This window comes from Patagioenas fasciata, chromosome 25 (assembly GCF_037038585.1).
Source record: "Patagioenas fasciata isolate bPatFas1 chromosome 25, bPatFas1.hap1, whole genome shotgun sequence".
Classification (NCBI taxonomy): Eukaryota; Metazoa; Chordata; class Aves; order Columbiformes; family Columbidae; genus Patagioenas; species Patagioenas fasciata.
The window spans coordinates 3,937,056-3,958,777 of NC_092544.1; the positions used below are offsets into that span (position 1 = coordinate 3,937,056).

Here is a 21,722-nt window from a genome sequence, read left to right on the forward strand (position 1 = left end):
AGGGACCGTGCACGGGTCCTTACAGCAGATCCACAGCTCTGATAACACCGATCTCCCTCGCAGGAACACGATTTCCCTGCTGCCTCTCTTTACAATGAGGAGCTTCATTCACTCTCCTCCCCCTTCCCTATCAAATATTGGTTTTGAAAAGCTTTCCCCCACAGGATTTTCAGGCAGGATCATGCCAAATATGTGGTGCGCTGAACGCCTGGCGCATTAATTGCCTATTGCCTTTGTCTTTCGAAACACAGCGAGCTTCTCGGTGTCTGTAATTTCATGGTTAACAAAACTCGGGTGATGTCAGGTCTCCCTTCTCAATGGCTTCACTGTAAGAATCGCTTCGGGTTTTCCCCAGGAGCATTATTTCCCAATCGGGTGGCTGACCAGAGCCAACACTCTCATTTTTTCCCCAGTTTGCTCTCTCCGCCTTGGAAAAAGGGGATTTACCCATTTAAAAGCAAAGGTGGGTCCTTATTAATCACAAGCTGTGCAAAAAACCTGCAACATCCATGTTACTGGGTGAAGGGGAGGGTATTTAGAAAAGGTGTTTAGAAAACTTGCACAACTCTAATAAAATCAGTGCAAGCAGCGTATTCACTGTGTTCACTGGAGGATGGAGGGACCAAAAGAGCACCAAGCGGGTTATAAATATGTTTTATGTCCCACCCTTCCCATCCCCAGCTGTTCCAGAAGGAACAAGTGGATCCTCTCCAGCTCAAGCTACAACAAGTCAATGGGGTTGGTCAAGGACTCATCCAAAGCGCCGGCAAAAACTGTGACGTCCAAGGGCTGGAGCACGACATGGAAGAAATCAACACCCGCTGGAACACCCTCAACAAGAAGGTCAGAGGGGCTGTAACTGGGTTTTCTCGGCCCCATTGGGGTCTGGGAGAAGAAAGGGGTCATGAATGGGGAGCTGAGGCTCCGATGTGGATGCATCGCTACCCTGACGGTGCAATGGGGTTGTTTTTGGGGTGCAGGTGGCCCAAAGAGTCGCCCAGCTGCAGGAGGCCCTGTTGCACTGCGGGAAGTTTCAGGACGCGCTGGAGCCGCTGCTGAGCTGGCTGGCGGACACCGAGGAGCTCATCTCCAACCAGAAACCGCCCTCGGCCGAGTACAAGGTGGTGAAAGCCCAGATCCAGGAGCAGAAGGTGAGTGAGCAAGCGGTTGGCTCGGTGGCAGCCAGGCAATACTTTGGGGGTCCAGCTCTAAAGATAAAGCGTAGCTGGCATGTTCACAAACGTGCTTCATCCAGGAGACTAACGGGGGACCTTATTAATGTCTATAAGTATATAAAAGGTGAGTGCCATGAGGATGGAGCCAGGCTCTTCTCGGTGGCAAACAATGATAGGACAAGGGGTAATGGGATCAAGCTGGAACACAAGAGGTTCCACTTAAATTTGAGAAGAAACTTGTTGGGGGTGAGGGTGGCAGAGCCTGGCCCAGGCTGCCCAGGGAGGTTGTGGAGTCTCCTTCTCTGCAGACATTCAAACCCGCCTGGACACCTTCCTGTGGAACCTCAGCTGGGTGTTCCTGCTCCATGGGGGGATTGCACTGGATGATCTTCTGAGGTCCCTTCCAATCCCAAACATACTCTGATACTGTGATGCTTCTTCCATGGTAGCTCTTTACCCTCACATAATCTAAATCACCAGCGTCACTTTGTTGCCCTGAAGTTTCCTGCTGGTTTTGCTGGTCTGCCGTGTTTTTCCAGCCCTGTTTGGGGTTATTTTGTGCTGTGTCAGGAACAAGCTGGCGTTGTAGGTACCGGTTTGGGTGTTTGGACAAAACCAATGTACAAACGACAAGAACAAACGCGAGGCGTGCCGGTGTTTGCAGAGATAACAGCTGGGCCCGGCGCCTGCCCGCGGATGAAAGTTCAAGTGTGGTTGTGGTCAAACGCTTTAGGAACGAATTCTTAGCGAGGCTTGGTCTGATATATTGAGGCTTTGAAGAGGAAATTTATTTAAAGTGCAACTGAAGAACTTGATAAGTTTGGGGGGTGATAGGGAAGTCTCTCTGGTGCGGAAGCGCTTTGAATCGCTTTTAGAAGAGGGTATTTCAGTTGGAATGGACCTGCAATGATCATCTAGGCCAACTGCCTGACCACTTCAGGGCTGGCCAAAAGCTAAAGCATCACAGAATCACAGAATCCCAGGATGTCAGGGGTGGAAGGGACCTGGAAAGCTCATCCAGTGCAATCCCCCCATGGAGCAGGAACACCCAGCTGAGGTTCCACAGGAAGGTGTCCAGGCGGGTTTGAATGTCTGCAGAGAAGGAGACTCCACAACCTCCCTGGGCAGCCTGGGCCAGGCTCTGACACCCTCACCCCCAACAAGTTTCTTCTCATCTTTCAGTGGAACCTCCTGTGTTCCAGTTTGCACCCATTGCCCCTTGTCCTGTCACTGGTTGTCACCCAGAAGAGCCTGGCTCCATCCTCCTGACACTGCCCCTTTCCGTATTGATCCCCATGAAGGAGTCCCCCCTCAGTCTCCTCTTCTCCAGCTCCAGAGCCCCAGCTCCCTCAGCCTTTCCTCACACGGGAGATGCTCCACTCCCTTCAGCATCTTGGTGGCTGCGCTGGACTCTCTCCAGCAGTTCCCTGTCCTTCTGGAACTGAGGGGCCACAACTGGACACAATATTCCAGGTGTGGTCTCCCCAGGGCAGAGCAGAGGGGCAGGAGAACCTCTCTGACCTACTGACCACCCCCTTCTAACCCACCCCAGGTACCATTGGCCTTCCTGGCCACGAGGGCCCAGTGCTGGCTCATGCTCACCCTGCTGTCCCCAGGACATAGTGTTTTTATTTTCTTTTGAACTGGTTTTGATGGCAGAGGCCGTCCCGCTGGGCTGGCTTTGGTCTCAGTCCCGCGCTTAGGGCACTTTTCAGCCACAATTAGAGCCTGGATCTCTCTGAGGGCTAGACGAGGTTCTGACTGATCCAATCTGGTAACTTTTATCTCCCCCCATGTTCCATTTCCGATTCTAAAGCTGCTCCAGCGACTCCTGGACGATCGCAAAGCCACCGTGGAGATGATCCAAGCGGAGGGCGGCCGGATCGCGCAGTCGGCCGAGCCCGCCGACCGGGACAAGATCGTGGGTCAGCTGGAGATGCTGGAGCGGCGCTGGGCCGGGTTGCTGGGCCGAGCGGCTGCAAGGTGAGGGGAAAACTGTCCCACCGGCCAAAAACCGCGGCGACGAGCTCGTCCGGCAATTGACGGTGCCCCCGGAGCCTGGGGTTACAACACGTGGGGAGCTGGCGGGGATTCCTGTGCAGATACATCCTGGAAACGTGGAAACAGCTGGAAAACATGAGAAATCAAAGCCTGTTTGGGGAGCTGAAGTTGATAGTGCTGGTTTACAATGGCAGGGAAGAGCTCAGATTAAATAAATTCCCTGCAGGGGATGGGATGTTATTTTTATTCCTTTAAGCGTTAACGTTTAGCTTTAGCAGCAACATCCTGTTGACACCTTTCTGCTGCCTGAATCTTATTTATGGGTTGCTGATTGCTACATAAGCTAATATTTGAGGTTATAAAGTGACTTTTGAGGAACAGATTTGACCTCCTAGTGTTTAAATCACTGCCAACTAGATGGATTGTCCATCTAGGACTTGTACCGGTGCCGGGCTCTGAAACACCAAGAGCCCAGCCACAAGGACAAGGGGTTATTGTTTTAAACTAAAGGAGGGAGATTCAGCCTGGACATGAAGGGGGAATTGTTGCCCTGAGGGTGGTGAGAGCCTGGCCCAGGTTCCCAAAGAGGTGGTGGATGAACCATCCCTGGAGACATCCCAGGCCAGGCTGGACGGGGCTCTGAGCAACCTGAGCTGGTGAAGATGTCCCTGTCATGGCGGGGGTGGCACTGGGGGACATTTGAAGGTCCCTTCAACCCAAACTGTTCTTCCCACAGGCAGAAGCAGCTGGAGGACATCCTGGTCCTGGCAAAACAGTTCCACGAAACCACGGAGCCCGTGTCGGACTGGCTGTCGGTGACCGAGAAGAAACTGGCCAACTCGGAGCCCATCGGTACCCAAACAGCCAAAATCCAGCAGCAGATCAGCCGGCACAAGGTGGGACCTGCGTGGGAGCAGGGGCTGCTGGGGGCTGTCACTGGGTCCTGCTGGGGCGGGTGGTTCTGCCTTTGGTTTGGAGTCTCAAAAGCTAATTCTTGTATTAACAAAATACCCTGTAAACAGTACGTCTCTTGTCAACAACATCTTCAACCAGGCAGTTCAGGCACACGTCGACCCAAATACAGATGTTCTCATTTTATTTATTATTATTTCTTTAGTATATTTACTGTTATTTATTTATTATTGGGGGGGCAGTACAAACAGGTGTTCAGGACTTATCCAGGCTTTACGTACAGAGCTGCAAACCCTAAGCCATCAGCGTGGGTCAATATTAAACCGGTGTCTTTACACCTTCGCAGAATCACAGGGTGTGATTCACCGTGCAGCGCACATATTTGCCTCTACATACAAAACCCATTCCCGTTCTTGTGTTTCTTTTAAACCCCTTTTTATTTGATACAATCCACCCGTTCACGGGCGGCTTTTGTGTCTCCGTCCCTTCAGTTGCGTTCATTACTTTTTATGTTTGTTTCTTTTATTTAATCCATTTGTTTCGCTCATTTCTTCCCTTTCTGTTGTCCGTTTTATCCTCCCGCCATTCAGGCTCTAGCGGACGAGATAGAAAGCCACGTGGCCGACGTGTCTCGGGCGCTCGGCGTCGGGCAGTCCCTCTCCTCCCTGAGCTGCGCCGCTGAGCGCAGGCTGCTGGCAGAGAAGCTCGAGTCTCTGCAGAGCCGCTACGGCGAGGTCCAGGACCGGTGCTGCCGAAAGGCCGCGCTGCTGGACCAGGCTCTATCTAACGCCAGGCTCTTTGGGGAGGAGGAGGTGGAGGTGCTCAACTGGCTGGCTGAGGTGGAGGACAAGCTCAGCTTGGTATCCGTAAAGGATTACAAACGGGACGTCCTGCAGAAGCAGCATGCCGACCAGCTGGTATTTTCCGTTTTTCTTTCTTCCATCGTTTTATGTTGTTTATTTTGTCGCATTTGTCTGGTTTTATTTTAGTTCCCCGCCTGGCTTTAATTTCGCAAAGCTCCTTCGGCCCTTGGTTCTCTTCTAGGCTTGGAGGAGTGTAAAGAGATTTCATGTGTTTCAAAGAAACAATAATCGTGGCCCTAAAACATGGGTTTCCCGGGGGAAACTTCAAATGATTCATTTGCTTTGTGAACAATGTCTGAGCAAGCTTGGCCACCCCGTGCCTTTAGAAAGTGGGATGCTGCTTCCAAGAACAAGAGCTTCAAACGGCCGGTGGGCTTTCCGAGCCAGGCTGGCCACCGAGGAGGCCGTCTGCTTCCGCTGCCCGGGGCCGCTCTTGAAAACAGGGAGGTGATGTCTGATACAAGGGCGCGTTGTATCCAGTGGGTTTGCTCTAAGATTTGGGTCTTTGGGTCCCACGAGTCCCAATAATTCCCACATCAGGATGACTGGAGAAGTTTGCTCTAAGATTTGAGTCTTTGGGTCCCACAAGTCCCAGTAATTCCCATAGCAGGATGACTGGACAGGTTTGCTCTAAGATCTGGGTCTTTGGGTCCCATGAGTCCCAATAATTCCCATAGCAGGGTGACTGGACAGGTTTGCTCTAAGATTTGAGTCTTTGGATCCCACGAGTCCCAGTAATTCCCATAGCAGGGTGACTGGACAGGTTTGCTCTAAGATTCAGGTCTTTGGGTCCCACGAGTCCCAATAGTTCCCACGTCAGGATGACTGGACAGGTTTGTTCTAAGATTTGAGTCTTTGGGTCCCACGAGTCCCAATAATTCCCACATCAGGATGACTGGACAGGTTTGCTCTAAGATTCAGGTCTTTGGGTCCCACGAGTCCCAATAGTTCCCACATCAGGATGACTGGACAGGTTTGCTCTAAGATTTGAGTCTTTTGGTCCTACAAGTCCCAATAATTCCCGTAGCTGGAGAAGGTTGGTTAGACAAGCATCGGATCTGTTGTCCACCCTCCCGTGCTCAGCAGGAGCAGCTCATGCTCCCCGTAGCATCTCTGGCCAGTGGGACATGTGGACCTGCCCGCAGAAGGATAACTAACCCAAATTTACCTTTCTCTCCAGGCTTTGAATGAGGAAATTGTGAACAGGAAGAAGAACGTGGACCAAGCCATTAGAAACGGGCAAGCTCTTCTGAAGCAAACCACAGGTAACACGAATTGCTGGGCACCCCCTGACCCATCCAAGGGGTGTGGGAAGCCCCCTGTCCTCCGCAGCGATACGTTGGTCAGGGGAGGCTGTTCTCCCTCACATCTAATTTCCTTTCGGATGCTCTCAGAGCAGCTGGTTTGCACCCAGAGCCACAAGCACTCCAGCTTAGTAAATCCCAAGTCCCAACCTTAGTGAGCGGGTGATTCCCACCGCCCGTGTGATGCCGCTCAGCGCCGAGCGGCCCCGCAACGCAAGGGAGGGTTTGCTCATTGCATCCAGCTGCTCAATCACGTGGAAAGAGGTTAAAAATACCCCCAGCCCTTTCCTAATCTCGCTTTCCCATACTGAGCAGTTGCTGCTGTTGCCACGTGGGTGTGAGTTTATGTTTACGAGTGGGAAGAAAGGTCGGGGCGATGCGTTTCCTTCAGATGTGGTCTGCTCGGAGCAGATGCACGGACCTCTGTCCTTGTGGGAGCCGCGTAGCAGGAAGAGCGATCACAAAGAATTTGGCTTGCAGTTTCTTGTCCTCTCGGAAATAGCAGTTAAAGAGCGACTTGGACCTTTTCTTTGGGCGCTGTGACACGGTAGTTGAGAGCTGAGCTGTGGTGGCTTGGAGGCTTGTGGCAAAGCCAGGTTTCACGGCCCGCTTCCATCCTTTGCCAGGGAGGAGCGGACGTTACACTGGTAGAAAATATCAGCTCTAAGAGTGGCTTCCTGGCTGTAAAGGGAATGGGGCAGGTGGCTACTTAAACCTTCCTGCAGCCCCCAGCCCAGCATTGTTTGCCCCCGCAGGGGAGGAGGTGTTGCTGATCCAGGAGAAGCTGGATGGAATCAAGACCCGCTATTCGGACATCACGGCCGCCAGCTCCAAGGCCCTGCGCACGCTGGAGCAGGCTCGCCAGCTGGCCACCAAGTTCCAGTCCACGCACGAGGAACTCACCGGCTGGATGAGCAAAGTGGAGGACGAGTTGGCTTCTAGCGGGGGACAATCCCCTGCCGGCGAGCAGATCCCCCAGTTCCAGCAGAGGCAAAAGGTGGGAGCTGGTGGGGATGTGAGGATGGGAGCTGGTGGGGGTTTGCTGCTGTTTTAGGGACCTGGAGAGGGGTGACACATGCGGAACACTGAGACAAACACATCTCCCTTCCACAGGAGCTGAAGAAGGAGGTGATGGAGCACCGGCTCGTCCTGGACACGGTGAACGAGGTGAGCCGAGCTCTGCTGGAGCTGGTGCCCTGGCGAGCGCGCGAGGGGCTGGATAAACTCGTGTCGGACACCAACGAGCGCTACAAGCTGGTCAGCGACACCATCAAGCAGAGGGTGGAAGAAATCGATGCTGCTATTCAGAGATCTCAACAGGTAATTGAATAACCCAGCTGGAGGCTGATGGGGTTTCTCGGCAAATCGGAACTGCTGCAGCCCAACGCAAGGGCCAGATGCCATCAGCAACACCACGGCATTAACTGGTCCCACCAATGGCTTATGTCAGAGGGGCTGGTTTCTGACTCATCCCGTCGTGTGTAGTTTGGAGGGGACAACTCCAGGGCGGTCCCGTGTTATCCTGCCTGCGGGCTTTTGCTCGCATGGGTGTTGTAGATGGTGTACAACTCATCACAGGTGACATTCAGGCCTGGAAAAACATCACCCTCTGTTGTGATAGCACAAGGGTTTGTTCCAGGTGAATGGTCGTCTCAAAAAGGTCTTGTTCTGCACAGACTGAAGGCTGTGGAGTGTGGTGATTAACTGCCCTCGCTGGCTTTGAGCGTGGACTCCACAATGCTGAACGTGCGAGCAAAATCAGCGTGTAAAATAGAGTCATCCCTTTCCCATGGGCAGGGAGGGTGTAGAGAAAGGCGGTGGCTCCCCTGTGCTGCAGTGATGCTCTGTGCCCCCGAACTAACACCAGGAGCTGTGGGGCAGCTTTGCTGCTCCCCTCAGAGCGCAAACCTGTGTCCACCCCAAAGTCCCCACCGGTGCATGTCCGGGTGAGGAATTTGTCCCCTGCATCCCGCTGGGTCCCCCCATGTCTCCCGCCGTCCCCAGCTTGCTGTGTGCTGTAACCTGCGCTGTGTCCTCTCCCAGTATGAACAGGCGGCTGATGCGGAGCTGGCCTGGGTGGCCGAGACCACACGGAAACTGATGGCTCTGGGTCCCATCCGGCTGGAGCAGGACCAGACGACGGCCCAGCTGCAGGTGCAGAAGGTCCGTGCGCACTCGGGGATGAGGAGGGATGGATGCGCGTTGGGTTTAGAAGGGGTTGGCTTTACCCTGGAGAAGCTTCTGGGGTTTGTGGCGCTGGGGGAGATGCAGCACTTGTCCTTGGTGAGTAAAAGGAAAAGAAATGAGGGAGAAAAAGGATTTAAAGAAAGGAAGTGTTTGGTTTCTAAATGAAAAAGCCTCTTGTGTGTTTGCAGGAGCCAAGACCTTTGCACGATGGGTTAGAGCAGATGGATGCTTGAGAGAGAGCTGCTCCTTCCCAAGGCTTTTCCTGCAGCCGCTGGAACGGGCTCTGCCTGGGAAGGGTTTAGGGAAATGTATATATTGATTAATGAGTGTGCTTTTACATTTGCTTTTTGCTCATTGTTCCTTGCAGTGGGGGACTCCTCGTTTCCCCCCTGGCAGCCAGACATGGAACAAAGAGACGCTGGGGTGGTTTTTGTTTCTATCTTTGAGATGAGCTCATGCCTGAAAGAACGTGCACTTTAAATAAACGACCCTTTTCTTCCCTTCTCAGTCTCGGCAATCGGAGCAGTGAACAGGCTTATTGGATTTTAAAAAAAGACATTATTATGAGGGAGGGGGACTGAAACGTCGAGCATTAAGTTAAATTGAGCTCAGCTCAGCTTCCCGCTGTTTATCGTGTGGACCTTGGGAATGGCAGAATTATTGGTAGATGCAGTTCTGGAGAGCATCGCTTGGGTGGGTTAACGTGGTGGGGCTTTGAGGACCCTGGCTGTGGAAGTTGCCTGATACACCTCATTCCTAGAGCTGTTTTTGGGCCTTCAAAAAGAGCGAGGTTGATGTAGATGAGTCAGGAGCAAAGCACGCAGCATTTTCAGCCAGGTTGTCGGCGCGCGGCAGGACGCCTGTGCCGAGTTCTGCGCGGTCTCTGCTGGCGCAGGGTCCCGCTCTGATTTCTCCCCTTCCTTTGCCCGTTTCTGCAGGCTTTTTCCATCGACATCATCCGGCACAAAGACTCCATGGATGAACTGTTCAGCCAGCGCAATGAGATCTTCGGGACGTGCGGGGAGGAGCAAAAAGCCGTTCTCCAGGTGAGCTCCCTCTGCTATTTACCACGCTGGAAGACGGGCGCTCGGCTCTTCCACAGCCTGAACTGCTTTAAAATGACTCCATCCTCAGTAATTCCCACCAGCGTTAGAAAACTCTTTGCATTTATTACTTTCCTTTATTGCGTATTTTTATTGTAACGTTTGAGGATGGGGTGGGGGGGTTCTGAGGCTGCTTTAATTGGAATTACAGCTTGTGCGCATGGAAAGCCACCAAAGGCACCTCCTGCTCTTCCAGCTGGCGCTTTTCCTGGGCCCTTTCACATCCCTTTTTAACCTTTTCCGTGTGCGTTTTGCAGGAGAAGACCGAGGCGCTGGTGCGGCAGTACGAAGCCGTGAGCCAGCTCAACTCGGAGCGGTACGCGCGCCTGGAGCGCGCCCAGGTCCTGGTCAACCAGTTCTGGGAGACCTACGAGGAGCTGAACCCCTGGATCGAGGAGACGCAAACGCTGCTGGCGCAGCTGCCGCCCCCGGCCATCGACCACGAGCAGCTCAAGCAGCAGCAGGAGGACATGAGGGTAAGAGGACGAGGGGACGCGGCGTTCACGTCTCCTGTGCCGTCAGTTCTTCTGTCTTAAATGGAGATGTAGTGCTTGCAGGGCTGACAGCACCCTTTTCCTATTTATTTTTTTCCTATTTATTTTTTTCCTATTTATTTTTTTCCTATTTATTTTTTTCCTATTTATTTTTTTCCTATTTATTTTTTTCCTATTTATTTTTTTCCTATTTATTTTTTTCCTATTTATTTTTTTCCTATTTATTTTTTTCCTATTTATTTTTTTCCTATTTATTTTTTTCCTATTTTCTTCCTCCTCCCCTCCTTTTCTTCCTCCTCCCCTCCTTTTCTTCCTCCTCCCCTCCTTTTCTTCCTCCTCCCCTCCTTTTCTTCCTCCTCCCCTCCTTTTCTTCCCCCTCCTCCCCTCCTTTTCTTCCCCCTCCTCCCCTCCTTTTCCCCCTCCTCCCCTCCTTTTCCCCCTCATATTTATTTTCCTTTTTTTCTTCCTATTTATTCTTCTGATTATTTTTTTTCCCAATTTTCCCCTGATTTCCTTTCCCCCCATTCTCTTCTCTTTTGGGACGCTGCCCGTGTCCCCCAAGCTCCCCGCGATCGCGCCGCGTGGGACTCCCTCGTTCCATTAGAGTTCCAGCTCGCGCCCGAGGGAGCCCGGCAGCCTTCGCATCCCCGCCTGCTCGTGGTGGGGCAGAGCCTCTTTCTGCTTTTAGGGTAGCGAGCTGCAAAGTGCATTTTCTCAGCCATTTCCCATGGGGCTGGGGGGGGGTCAGGACGGTGCCGGCTGCTGAACCATGGACGTGTATGGAAAATCCAAGCGCCGTGTGCTTGGCAGACGCCGGGTCATGCAATGAGCGGTGAGGCTTCGCTACCAGATACCATCGCTGCTCCCGGAGTGTTGAAACAAGCAGTGGCTTTCGATAGATTCCTAAATAAACATCCCCCATCCTATTCCCTAGCAACTGCGAGAGTCCATTGCTGAACACAAGCCGCACATTGACAAGCTGTTGAAAATCGGGCCGCAGCTCAAGGACCTCAACCCCGAGGAAGGGGAGATGGTGCAGAACAAATACTCGACGGCCGAGGCCATGTACGCCAAAATCAAGGAGGAGGTGTGCCAGCGGGCGCTGGCGCTCGACGAGGCCGTCTCGCAGTCCACCCAGGTACGCCGGGGTGCAAAGCAGCCAAATCTTGTCGTCACGGTCCCCTGGGGGAGCCATGTGCTTTGAAACGTGGTTTTATCCCGAGTGGTAGGGTTGTAAAACCCTTTACAAGGCATAGTGTGGTCAGATGCCTCCGGGGGATTTTCCTGCTGGGAAAGGAGGGGTGAAGGCATTTGAATCCTGACGTAGTAAATAGGGTAATAAACTTTTACAACCTTGATAATGATGCTCCTTCAAAACGGGGCTGTTTTGGCATCCACCCAAGGTTAGAAGGGCCCGGAGAGGCTCTTTAAAGAGCTTGGCGAGATAAGTTTCATTTCTGATAAGCTGTGTGTGCAGCGAACAGCCACGGGATCCTTTGTATGGGAGAGCAAAGGGTCTTCTCCAGGGCCCGAGCATCTCTTGGTGGCTGAAGGCGTGGAGATGTGAAGCAAAGGGCAAAGACCGTAGGTGCTAAAGCCCAAAAAAGCGGTGAAGAGTTTCCACCACCGAGGGTTTACAGCCCCTCATTGTTCCATTCCGCCCTGTGTTAATGTAGAACAGTTGGTTTTGTCGCGTCTGGGTGTTTATTTTGTTTATTCCTGTATTGTGTAGTCACTTCTCTTGGTTTGCACTTGTATTAACTCCGAGTTTTTCCCCCCCACACCCCCTCCCCGTCTCATCTCCCACCCCCATTGTGGAATGTGTTGTCTGTGTGTGTTGCCGCCCGTCCTCCCCACGTGGTCCCATTTCATTCTTGTGTTGACCGCGTCCCACCATTGCAGATTACAGAGGTAAGCCCCACCGCCCCCCATCTTCATTTACGCTCTTCCTTTGGCCTAATTCGGTTTTCCACCCAGACTTTGACTTCTGGCCCGCGCACAGCAGAGAACGCGCTTAAAAACTCACTTGGCGGGCCTGAAAAACCCCGTTTCGGAGATGGCTTTTGTCGTGTTGCCGCCTGGTCGGGGCCGTGGGCAATGCTGCTGGGAAATGCCTCCTGCAAAGCGGAGGTTTTGCTTTCGGAGCGGCTCTGGAGCTCCCTGCTCTGGCTGGACTTGCCGGTTTGCTCCTGCTTGTTGCCCCCGATCAACTTTGCACCGAGAACCCGTCTCATCTCTGCTGGTAGAGCCTGGGATTTGGTGAACACCAGCAGGGCTGTGTTCACCAGCAGGGATGGTTTTGGGGTCTTTAAGGCCAAAGTTGACTTTTCTTTAAAAAGAAATATTAAATAATAGTAATAAATCCTGCTAGATCCCCTTCCTGTCTCACTCCTGGCTTTCTGGTTCTGCTTTGGTGACGTCCCGGCTCTGCGGCAGCTCGCTGCTCCCGCACCTGCAGCCTCCCCGCAGCTCCCGCCAGCCCTGCCCGCTGCAATTCCTGCTGCTGTTGCACCAAATGGAGATGATTTCCCTCCACACCAAATGGAGATGATTTCCCTCCACACCAAATGGAGATGATTTCCCTCCGCACCAAACACAGGCGCTTTTCCAGCACCGTCTTTGCACAGATGCTGAGATTGGCCATGGCACTTAGTGCCGTGATCTAGTGAACAAACTAGAGTTGGACCAAGGGTTGGACTTGATGATCTCTGAGGTCTTTCCAACCCAGTCCATTCTGTGTTTCTGTGATTGGGTTCTTTTACCACGCTGCTTGCAAAAAGCAAGGCAGCAAGCAAACTGTGCATTTTATGGGGTTGAACCTCTGATAAGTTGCTGCCGTGTTTGTTCCCCATTGCCTGTGCCAGCTCTGTGGGTCCATCCAGCTCGAGCTGGTGCAGCAAAGGGAAGCGGAGGCAGGAGAACAGGAGGCTGCAGGTTTATTTGCTGTTGCAGACCATCTTTGTCCTCTGAGAGGCTGCGAACACTCAGGGAGCGACGCAGTGTTGCTGGGTTGTATCTTACCCTAATGGACTTGTCCTCCTCCAGTTCCACGACAAGATCGAGCCCATGCTGGAGACGCTGGAGAGCCTCTCGTCCCGCCTGCGGATGCCGCCCCTCATCCCCGCCGAGGTCGAGAAGATCCGGGAGTGCATCAGCGAGAACAAAAACGCCACGGTGGAGCTGGAGAAGCTGCAGCCGTCCTTCGAGGCCCTGAAACGCCGCGGGGAAGAGCTGATCGGCCGATCGCAGGGAGCGGACAAGGATCTGGCGGCCAAAGGTACCTGCGGGTGGATCGAACAGGAGGTGCTGGTGGCAGCGTCCGGCGTCTCCTACCCCAGAACCCACAGCACCCATCTCCCCCCGTGTTGGGTGCTGGTGGGGCCAAACCTCAAATCCTGGGGTCAGTTTTGGGCTGATGGTTTAATGGCAGTGTTGGGTTGGACTCGATCTTGAGGGTCTCTTCCAAACCAAATGCACTGTTGGGGAGGCTTTGGTGTCCTAGGGGTGTATTTCAAAGGGTCTCCCAGCCTTAGGAGGAAGGATGAATCCTCTGTATGGAAATATCTGCTTCCATGTGGAGCAGACAGGGTGGCATCAGCCAGAGGAAAATGAACCATTTGTGGCTTCTCAGGCAGAGGTTTCAGCTCAGCCGGGCGCTCACCCAGAGCTGCTCTCTTGTGGCCGCCGTTGGTGGCCCCTGTGAGATGATTTGTTGGTGTCAATTCAGCATCTAATGGAAGGACGGGACATCTCCAGCACAAAAAGACCCATCAGCGCAATTGGCACTAATTGGCACCTTAGTTGGCAGCTCAACAGCGGCTCATGGACCGAGCGTAGACTTCACGCTAGAGGTGGCCAGAACAGAGGGTTGTTGGATGGAGAGTGGGTGGGCAAATCTGCCCCGAGCTTGCCTGCACATAAATAAAGGCTTTATTTCTGCAAGCTGGAGTTTCTCATGTCCCAAGTTAATGCTCTGATAGTCCTGGTTGTCTCTAGTTCCCATTTGAATATTCTCTTGGCTGTTTCTAAATGGGAGGTGTTTGCAAAATGGTTTTGAGTTGTAAAAGGGTTTCCTTCTTCACGGAATGCTTTCCTGCCCTTCCTCAGTCATCCAGGATAAGCTGGATCAGATGGTCTTCTTCTGGGAGGACATCAAAGCTCGGGCAGAGGAGCGTGAGATGAAGTTCCTCGATGTCCTGGAGCTCGCGGAGAAGTTCTGGTACGACATGGCAGCCCTGCTGACGACCATCAAAGACACACAGGACATCGTCCACGACCTGGAGAGCCCCGGCATTGACCCCTCCATCATCAAGCAGCAGGTGGAGGCGGCGGAGGTGAGAACCGTGGGGCTGGAGCTTGTCTGCACCAGTTTGTGAGCTCAACTGAACCAGATCTTAGATACCAACATGGCCAGAAGCGGCTGCAAAACGCTTTTGTAGGCAGCTGGGTTACGAAATGTTATTTCCATTGCAATTTGGAGCAACATCCTGTTCCAGACAAGGAAAAGATGCTTAAATCACTTCATCTGTGGCTGTTTTGGGAAGCTTATCACGCGTCTGGTCGGAGTTGGCTGCCCACGTGTTTCAGTGCAGAAGTCTGCGCGGCTCTGCTCCCGGTCTCACTCGAAGGCACCCAAGTGCTGTCGAGCGTGGGAAGTGTATATTTAGATGTTGGTTAGACCGGAGATAAGTGTAAAGCTGGATGGGTTTGGATTTGTGTGTTGTTGGTTGTTTCGAAGAAGTGGTGAAATCCACTTCAGGTGGGTTTGACTTGATTCAAACACTGGGGAGCGAGGTTGTTTGTGCTTTGCTAAGTTGGTCCTTGCTGTTTCCCTTTCATAAACACTTTGCTTTGCAATTTCAGAGTCTCAAAAGCTAATTCCTATATTGACAAAATACCCTGTAAACAGTACATCTCTTGTAAACAACATCTTCAGCCAGGCAGTTCAGGCACATGTCGACCCAAATACAGATGTTCTTACTTTATTTTATTCCCCAACCCCTACACACAGCGCTGTTTCCACTGTGGCCAGAGCTGGGAGCAAACTAGTTTGATGCTGGTGATGCTGGTGAGCAGGAAGGACCCTCCTGTTCACGGGGCAATTTTGGAAGAGCGTTTAATAATAACCACTTTTCTTTTGTCTCTGTGTTCCATGCAGACTATTAAAGAGGAGACAGACGGCTTGCACGAAGAGCTGGAGTTCATCCGACTCCTTGGAACTGATTTGATTTTTGCCTGTGGCGAAACTGAGAAACCAGAAGTGAAAAAGAGCATTGATGAGGTAGGAAAAGCAGCAGATAAAATCACATAGGAGCAAGTGGGAGCTCTGGTCGAAGAGCCCGGCGAATTTGGTGGGCAATCTTGTGTTCCGCAGATGAACAACGCGTGGGAGAATCTGAACAAGACGTGGAAGGAGAGGCTGGAGAAGCTGGAAGAAGCCATGCAGTCGGCGGTGCAGTACCAAGATACGCTGCAAGTAAGAGGCAGGGCTGTTGGTGCGGGGTGGGTAGAGCTTGGGAACACCCCTGCGAGTCCTGTCCCTGGTATGTGCTGGCATTTGCACAAATGCAAAGCAGAAAATGTCTCCTGGGCGAGGGTTTGCAGCCTCTGATAGAGCCTGAGCTCGACAACCAGCTCCAAGGAACAGCACATCATAGAATCACAGAATAATCTGAGTCAAAGGGACCTTTAAATCTCCCCCAGTGCCCCCCTGCCATGACAGGGACATCTTCACCAGCTCAGGGTGCTCAGAGCCCCGTCCAGCCTGGCCTGGGATGTCTCCAGGGATGGTTCATCCACCACCTCTCTGACCAACCTGGGCCAGGCTCTCACCACCCTCAGGGCCAACAATTTCTTCCTCATATCCAGCCTGAATCTCCCCTCTTTAGTTTAAACCATCACCCCTTGTCCTATCGCAACAGGCCCTGCTCAAAAGTCTGTCCCCATCTTTCTTATTGGCCCCTTTTAAAGGTGCAGTAAGGTCTCCCTGGAGCTTCTCTTCTCCAGTTGAACACCCCAACTCTCTCAGCCTGTCCCATAGCAGGGGGTTCCATCCCACCATCCAGATATTTGATGGGATTTATCTTCGGGGGGAGGACGCTTCACCATTCCCTTTGCTAACGGTGTCCTCACCCCATCCAGGCCATGTTCGACTGGCTGGATAACGCCGTGATCAAGCTCTGCAACATGTCTGCTGTCGGCACGGACCTCAACACCGTGAAGGAGCAGATGAACGAGATGAAGGTACCAGCGGGACCAGTTCTCCAGCGCTTGCTTCACATCACGGGGCTCACGCTCCAGTGATTCATTTTGTTCTGGTTTTTGTCCGGCTTGTTTTGGCAGGAGTTTAAAATGGAGGTTTACCAGCAGCAGATTGAGATGGAAAAGCTTAATCACCAAGGTGAACTGATGCTAAAAAAAGCTACAGATGAGACAGACAGAGACATCATAAAGGAACCACTGACAGAGCTGAAACATCTCTGGGAGAATTTGGGCGAGAAAATTGCTCACAGACAGGTAGGGAGAAGCCCTGGGCTCTCACAAGCGCAAGGTTGAAGTTGGCTGGGATGCTTTCCATCCTTCCCGAATTCAACTTGCCTTTTCCATCCCTGTCCTTGCCCAGCACAAGTTGGAAGCCGCTCTCCTGGCTCTGGGCCAGTTCCAGCACGCGTTGGCGGAGCTGATGGCCTGGCTGACCCACACCGAGGAGCTGCTCGACGCGCAAAAACCCATCAACGGGGACCCAAAAGTCATCGAGGTTGAACTTGCCAAGCACCATGTGAGTACTCCCGCTCCAGGCCCATTTTTAATCCATTCCCTTTGCAGGATTTTATTTCTCATGAAGGGTTTGGGTTGGTTTGAGTCCATGAGTGTTTGAAAGATACATCCAACGTTTGCTACCGTGTCCCGTGTAGGTGCTGAAGAACGATGTCCTGGCCCACCAAGCGACCGTGGAGACGGTGAACAAAGCGGGCAATGAGCTGCTGGAGTCGAGCGCAGGGGATGACGCCAGCAGCCTGCGGAACCGCCTGGAGACGCTCAACTCCTGCTGGGAGTCGGTGCTGCAGAAGACGGAGGAGAGGGAGCAGCAGCTGCAGTCCACGCTCCAGCAGGTCGGGGAGATGCCTTGGGGCGGTGCTTTGCTGTGGAGGGTCCGCATCCCCTTCGCTTTGGGGGGGAATGAAGTGGGGAAGAAGTTAGAGAGTCATGGGATCATTTTTAGGCAGGTTTTTCACTTAACTTTTAACCCTGGAGTGGTTTGGAGCCTGCCTGGAATCATAGACTTGTTTTGGTTGGAAGAGATGCTGCAGATCATTGAGTCCAACCATTAACCCAACCCCAGCGCTACCCCATGTCCCTGAGAACCTCATCTCTGTCCAACCCTCCAGGGCTGGTGACTCCAGCACTGCCCTGGGCAGCCTGTTCCAATGCCCCACAGCCCTTTGGGGAAGAAATTGTTCCCCAGATCCAACCTCAACCTCCTTTAAACCCCAGATCCGCTCCCTTCACACTTGTGCTCCAGCCCCTTCCCCACCTCCGTTCCCTTCTCTCAACTCCAGCACCTCAAGGGCTTTCTTGGTGTGAGGGGCCCAAAACTGACCCCAGGATTTGAGGTTTGGCCTCCCCGGTGCGCAGTGCAGGGGGAAAAGCACCACAGGACCCCGACACACGCATGTGGCTATGGGTATATCACATATAACCAACGCGCTGCTGCATCCAGCTCTGCCGCTTTATCTGCTTTTTGGAGCGAACACAGTGTTAATCCTGGCTCATGATCAATGGCGGCTGATGTCATCTGATCCGTGGACGATTATATGTTCCCGAACAGGCCCAGGGTTTCCATGGTGAGATTGAAGACTTCCTCCTGTGGCTAACGAGGATGGAGAGCCAATTGTCGGCATCGAAACCCACAGGAGGTCTGCCAGAAACTGCCCGGGAACAACTCAATGCCCACATGGTAATTTCTTAGGAGAGATTTTCTTTTTAATGGTTTTAATTCAGCAGGCTCCTGTCTGTCAAATATCACCATCAAAGCTTCTTGCTTCTTTATCTGATGGGAAGAAGAGCGCTTCTCTGCTCTCTTCTTACCGATAATTTTCCACTTGATGCCTGGGACAAGCATCATGATGCTTTAAGCACCTGTCCCTGCTCGCGGTGACACACGGCTGTCACTTTGCTGCCTGCCCTGAAGCTTATTTTCTTGTCACCCTGAGTCTCAGTGAGTCATGGCCCTTCTTTGGGCTCTTTCTTTATCCATCCCTTGGGTGATGTCTCCCTCGCAGGAGCTCTATGGGCAGCTGAAAGCCAAGGAGGACGTGTACAGTCAGCTGCTGGCCAAGGGGCGCCTGATGCTGCTGAACCGCGACGACTCGGGCTCCGGCTCCAAGACGGAGCAAAGCGTCGCACTGCTGGAGCAGAAGTGGTGTCTGGTCAGCACCAAGATGGAGGAGAGAAAGGTAATTTGGTGGAGCCATGAAATCACAGCATCATTTTGGTTGTAAAGCCCCTCAAGATCATCGAGTCCAACCGTTCCCCCACCCACCACTGCCCCATGTCCTGAGAACCTCATGTCCGTCTGTCCAGCCCTCCAGGGATGGTGACTCCAGCACTGCCCTGGGCAGCCTGTTCCAATGCCCCACAGCCCTTTGGGGAAGAAATTGTTCCTAAATCCAACCTCACCCTCCCCTGGTGCAACTTGAGGCCGTTTCCTCTGCTCCTGCCCTTGTCCCCTGAGCTGGTCGCTCCCAGCATTGCTGCTCAGCTTTCCCATGGGGGATGGAGCCCATCAGGGCTGGGGAGGAGGATGGGGTGGCAATTTGTGGACAGCCCTTTGGTTGCACAGCTTGAGTTTGTCTTTCAGGTGGTGCTGTCTGAGCATAAAGCTGCTTTTTTTTTAATATATATGTAAATAGTTGTCGGAATTGGTTAAATCACAGAGAAAAATGAGGGTAAAATAGCATTTTGGGTTAATTTAGAGGATCGGTGGGAAGAAGCGTCCCATGGCTCTGAAAGGCAGCCTTTGTTGGTCCTCTGCGAGCCAGCGGGCCAAATCCTTCTCGGAGCTGCCTCCATCCGAGGCTTTTGGCCGGTGATGAGATAAAACAAGGGACGCGGTGGCATTGGCCCAGAATAAATTTGCTGCGCCGCAGCTGTTACCATCAAAATATCCCCCACCTTGTTCACCGAGCCGCTCTCCCACAGCGATCCCGTGCTGGGGGGGACACAGCAGCTGCTGCGTGCCCTTGGAGCTCCCCCCTCCCAGGGGCAATTCTTGTTTTGAAAGAAAGCGATGGCTTTCACCAAAACCCCCTCCCCTTGGGAAACAAGCGGCGTTGCCGCGCTGATGAGGCTGCTGTTCGAGGGACGTTTCGGCGGCGACACAAAGGCCGCTTCTGTCTGCGGAACCGTGGATCCTGAGCCCTCACTCTCCATCTTGTGGCTTTGTTTTCCCTCCCTCCTTTTCGCCCTCCCCGCTGCGACAGGCGAAGCTGGAGGAAGCTCTGGCCCTGGCCACGGATTTCCAGAACTCCCTCCAGGATTTCATCAACTGGCTGACGCTGGCCGAGCAAAGCCTGAACATCGCGCCCCCGGCCAGCCTCATCCTCGCTGCCGTGCTGGCCCAGATCGACGAGCACAAGGTACCGGCACCATGAGCACCCAGCGGCTCCCTGAGCTGAGGGGGCGAAGGTGGCACCCTTGGGTGCTGGCGGGTACGTGCCCTTGCAGACAGGAGAACGTCTTGCCATCCGCAGGTGTTTGCCAACGAGGTGAATGCTCACCGGGATCGCATCATCGAGCTGGACCAAACCGGGAACCAGCTCAAGTTTCTCAGTCAGAAGCAGGACGTGGTGTTGATCAAGAACCTGCTGGTGAGCGTCCAGTCGCGCTGGGAGAAGGTCGTCCAGCGCTCGGTGGAGCGGGGACGGGCTCTGGATGATGCCAGGAAGCGAGCCAAGCAGGTGAGAAACATGGGAAGGGTGCGGCAGAGCCCAAGGTGTTGTCAGCCTTGGAGAGCAGGAGGTCCCAAGAACAGAAAGGGACTGGGAACACCACCAGCGTTACCTTTCAGACTTTGCTGCTGTTTCATTGCAGTTCCACGAAGCTTGGAAGAAACTGGTTGATTGGCTGGAGGATGCAGAGAATCACCTGGACTCCGAGCTGGAGATTTCAAACGATCCGGACAAAATCAAGCTCCAGCTCTCCAAACACAAGGTAGAGCTTTGCACAGGCAGGATGGATGCTGGATGCTGGGTGGGAGCGGGGAGCAGGGTGACATTTCTGTTGTCAAGACAGGGGAAAGTCTCATCCACACCTACACTACCATGGAAAACGTTCAGCTGGGGACCTTCATGAGCCCTGTGTGTCTTCAGAGAGCCAAGGCCAGGCTTTCTGAAGCAGTTTTGTTTTCTCTCCGCTTCCCAGGAGTTCCAGAAGACGCTGGGGGGGAAGCAGCCCGTCTATGACACTACCATCAGGACGGGCAGAGCCCTCAAGGAGAAGGCCTTGCTTGCAGATGACACTCAAAAGCTGGACAATTTACTGGGAGAAGTCCGGGATAAGTGGGACACGGTGTGCGGCAAATCTGTGGAAAGGTGAGTCCAGCCCAACGTTGCGCCAACAGCACTCGTATGCCAAGACTCTTATCAAAGGGGAGAGCAGAGGTGGGGAGGTGATTTCATGGGGTGGTTGGGTCACTGGGATATGACAAACGGAGGTGAGTTTGTTGATGGAAGCTCATGGGGATGTTTGTTTTCCAGGCAGCACAAGCTGGAAGAAGCCCTCTTGTTCTCTGGGCAGTTCATGGACGCGCTGCAGGCCTTGGTGGATTGGCTCTACAAGGTGGAACCCCAGTTAGCTGAAGACCAGCCAGTCCATGGTGACCTGGATCTGGTCATGAACCTGATGGACGCTCACAAGGTGAGAGCGCCTTTCCCAGCTCTTCTCTGGGATGTGAGCGGGGCTGCTTGTCCCCAGGAGCCAAAGGACAGAGGAGCCGGAGTTGGTGCCTCGCTGCAGAGCTGCGTCTCACTGCTCTGCGTTGCTGTGGTGGACAAGGAGCACAAAAATAGGGCAAAAAAGTAGGAAGAAACATTTACATTGCTGGGAAGGTTGGAGGAGATGGAGCTCTCCTCCTCTGAGATGCTATCAGTCAGATATGCTGAGGGTTTCGTTTTTAAAAGTTAGCTGAACTGTAGTGTCTATAAACTATGGATATGGACATGAACCCATGGTGTATTGGATCCCTGGTGCGGGTACAGAACCCCCGTTCCAGACTATTTCGGATGTGCCCCCCTGTTTTTCTTTCCCCACATGAATCGACCCGCTGGGACTGACTCACCCGCTCGGCTTCTGCCCTCTGTCCTTCCAGGTTTTCCAGAAGGAGCTGGGGAAGCGCACGGGGACGGTCCAGGTGCTCAAACGTTCCGGCCGGGAGCTCATCGAGAACAGCCGGGACGACACGACCTGGGTGAAGGTGCAGCTGCAGGAGCTGAGCAACCGCTGGGACACGGTGTGCAAGCTGTCCGTGTCCAAACAGACCCGCCTGGAGCAGGCTTTGAAACAGGTGAGCAGGAAGCTGCGGGTAGAAATGGTCTTGGAAAGCTTTGCTGGGCTCCAGGTTTGCACTGAGAGGTCAATACCAACCTCAGACAAAGGTGGTTTTGCCCAGGGACTGATCTCCTGG

The 21,722-nt window shown here is 53.2% G+C and overlaps 1 protein-coding gene across 18 annotated transcripts in view; it reads left to right on the forward strand.

The window, feature by feature from the left end:
- Positions 1-21,722, forward strand: part of MACF1 (microtubule actin crosslinking factor 1) — a 138,150-nt gene that overhangs the window by 103,109 nt on the left and 13,319 nt on the right. For 14 of the 18 annotated variants that reach the window (XM_065857236.2, XM_071799029.1, XM_071799033.1 and 11 more), the window contains 28 exons: positions 682-843; positions 981-1,151; positions 2,992-3,158; positions 3,913-4,072; positions 4,679-5,005; positions 6,132-6,216; positions 7,011-7,252; positions 7,369-7,575; positions 8,299-8,418; positions 9,381-9,488; positions 9,803-10,021; positions 10,974-11,177; positions 13,085-13,316; positions 14,147-14,373; positions 15,198-15,320; positions 15,414-15,515; positions 16,181-16,282; positions 16,382-16,555; positions 16,662-16,817; positions 16,954-17,151; positions 17,868-17,996; positions 18,322-18,495; positions 19,522-19,677; positions 19,792-19,998; positions 20,132-20,251; positions 20,462-20,631; positions 20,797-20,956; positions 21,408-21,602. In XM_065857236.2, the coding sequence (XP_065713308.1) occupies positions 682-843; positions 981-1,151; positions 2,992-3,158; positions 3,913-4,072; positions 4,679-5,005; positions 6,132-6,216; positions 7,011-7,252; positions 7,369-7,575; positions 8,299-8,418; positions 9,381-9,488; positions 9,803-10,021; positions 10,974-11,177; positions 13,085-13,316; positions 14,147-14,373; positions 15,198-15,320; positions 15,414-15,515; positions 16,181-16,282; positions 16,382-16,555; positions 16,662-16,817; positions 16,954-17,151; positions 17,868-17,996; positions 18,322-18,495; positions 19,522-19,677; positions 19,792-19,998; positions 20,132-20,251; positions 20,462-20,631; positions 20,797-20,956; positions 21,408-21,602 (4,797 nt within the window). The remainder of the gene's footprint in view (positions 1-681; positions 844-980; positions 1,152-2,991; positions 3,159-3,912; positions 4,073-4,678; positions 5,006-6,131; positions 6,217-7,010; positions 7,253-7,368; positions 7,576-8,298; positions 8,419-9,380; positions 9,489-9,802; positions 10,022-10,973; positions 11,178-13,084; positions 13,317-14,146; positions 14,374-15,197; positions 15,321-15,413; positions 15,516-16,180; positions 16,283-16,381; positions 16,556-16,661; positions 16,818-16,953; positions 17,152-17,867; positions 17,997-18,321; positions 18,496-19,521; positions 19,678-19,791; positions 19,999-20,131; positions 20,252-20,461; positions 20,632-20,796; positions 20,957-21,407; positions 21,603-21,722) is intronic. The other 4 variants (XM_071799035.1, XM_071799034.1, XM_071799037.1 and 1 more) reach the window with 1 other exon arrangement.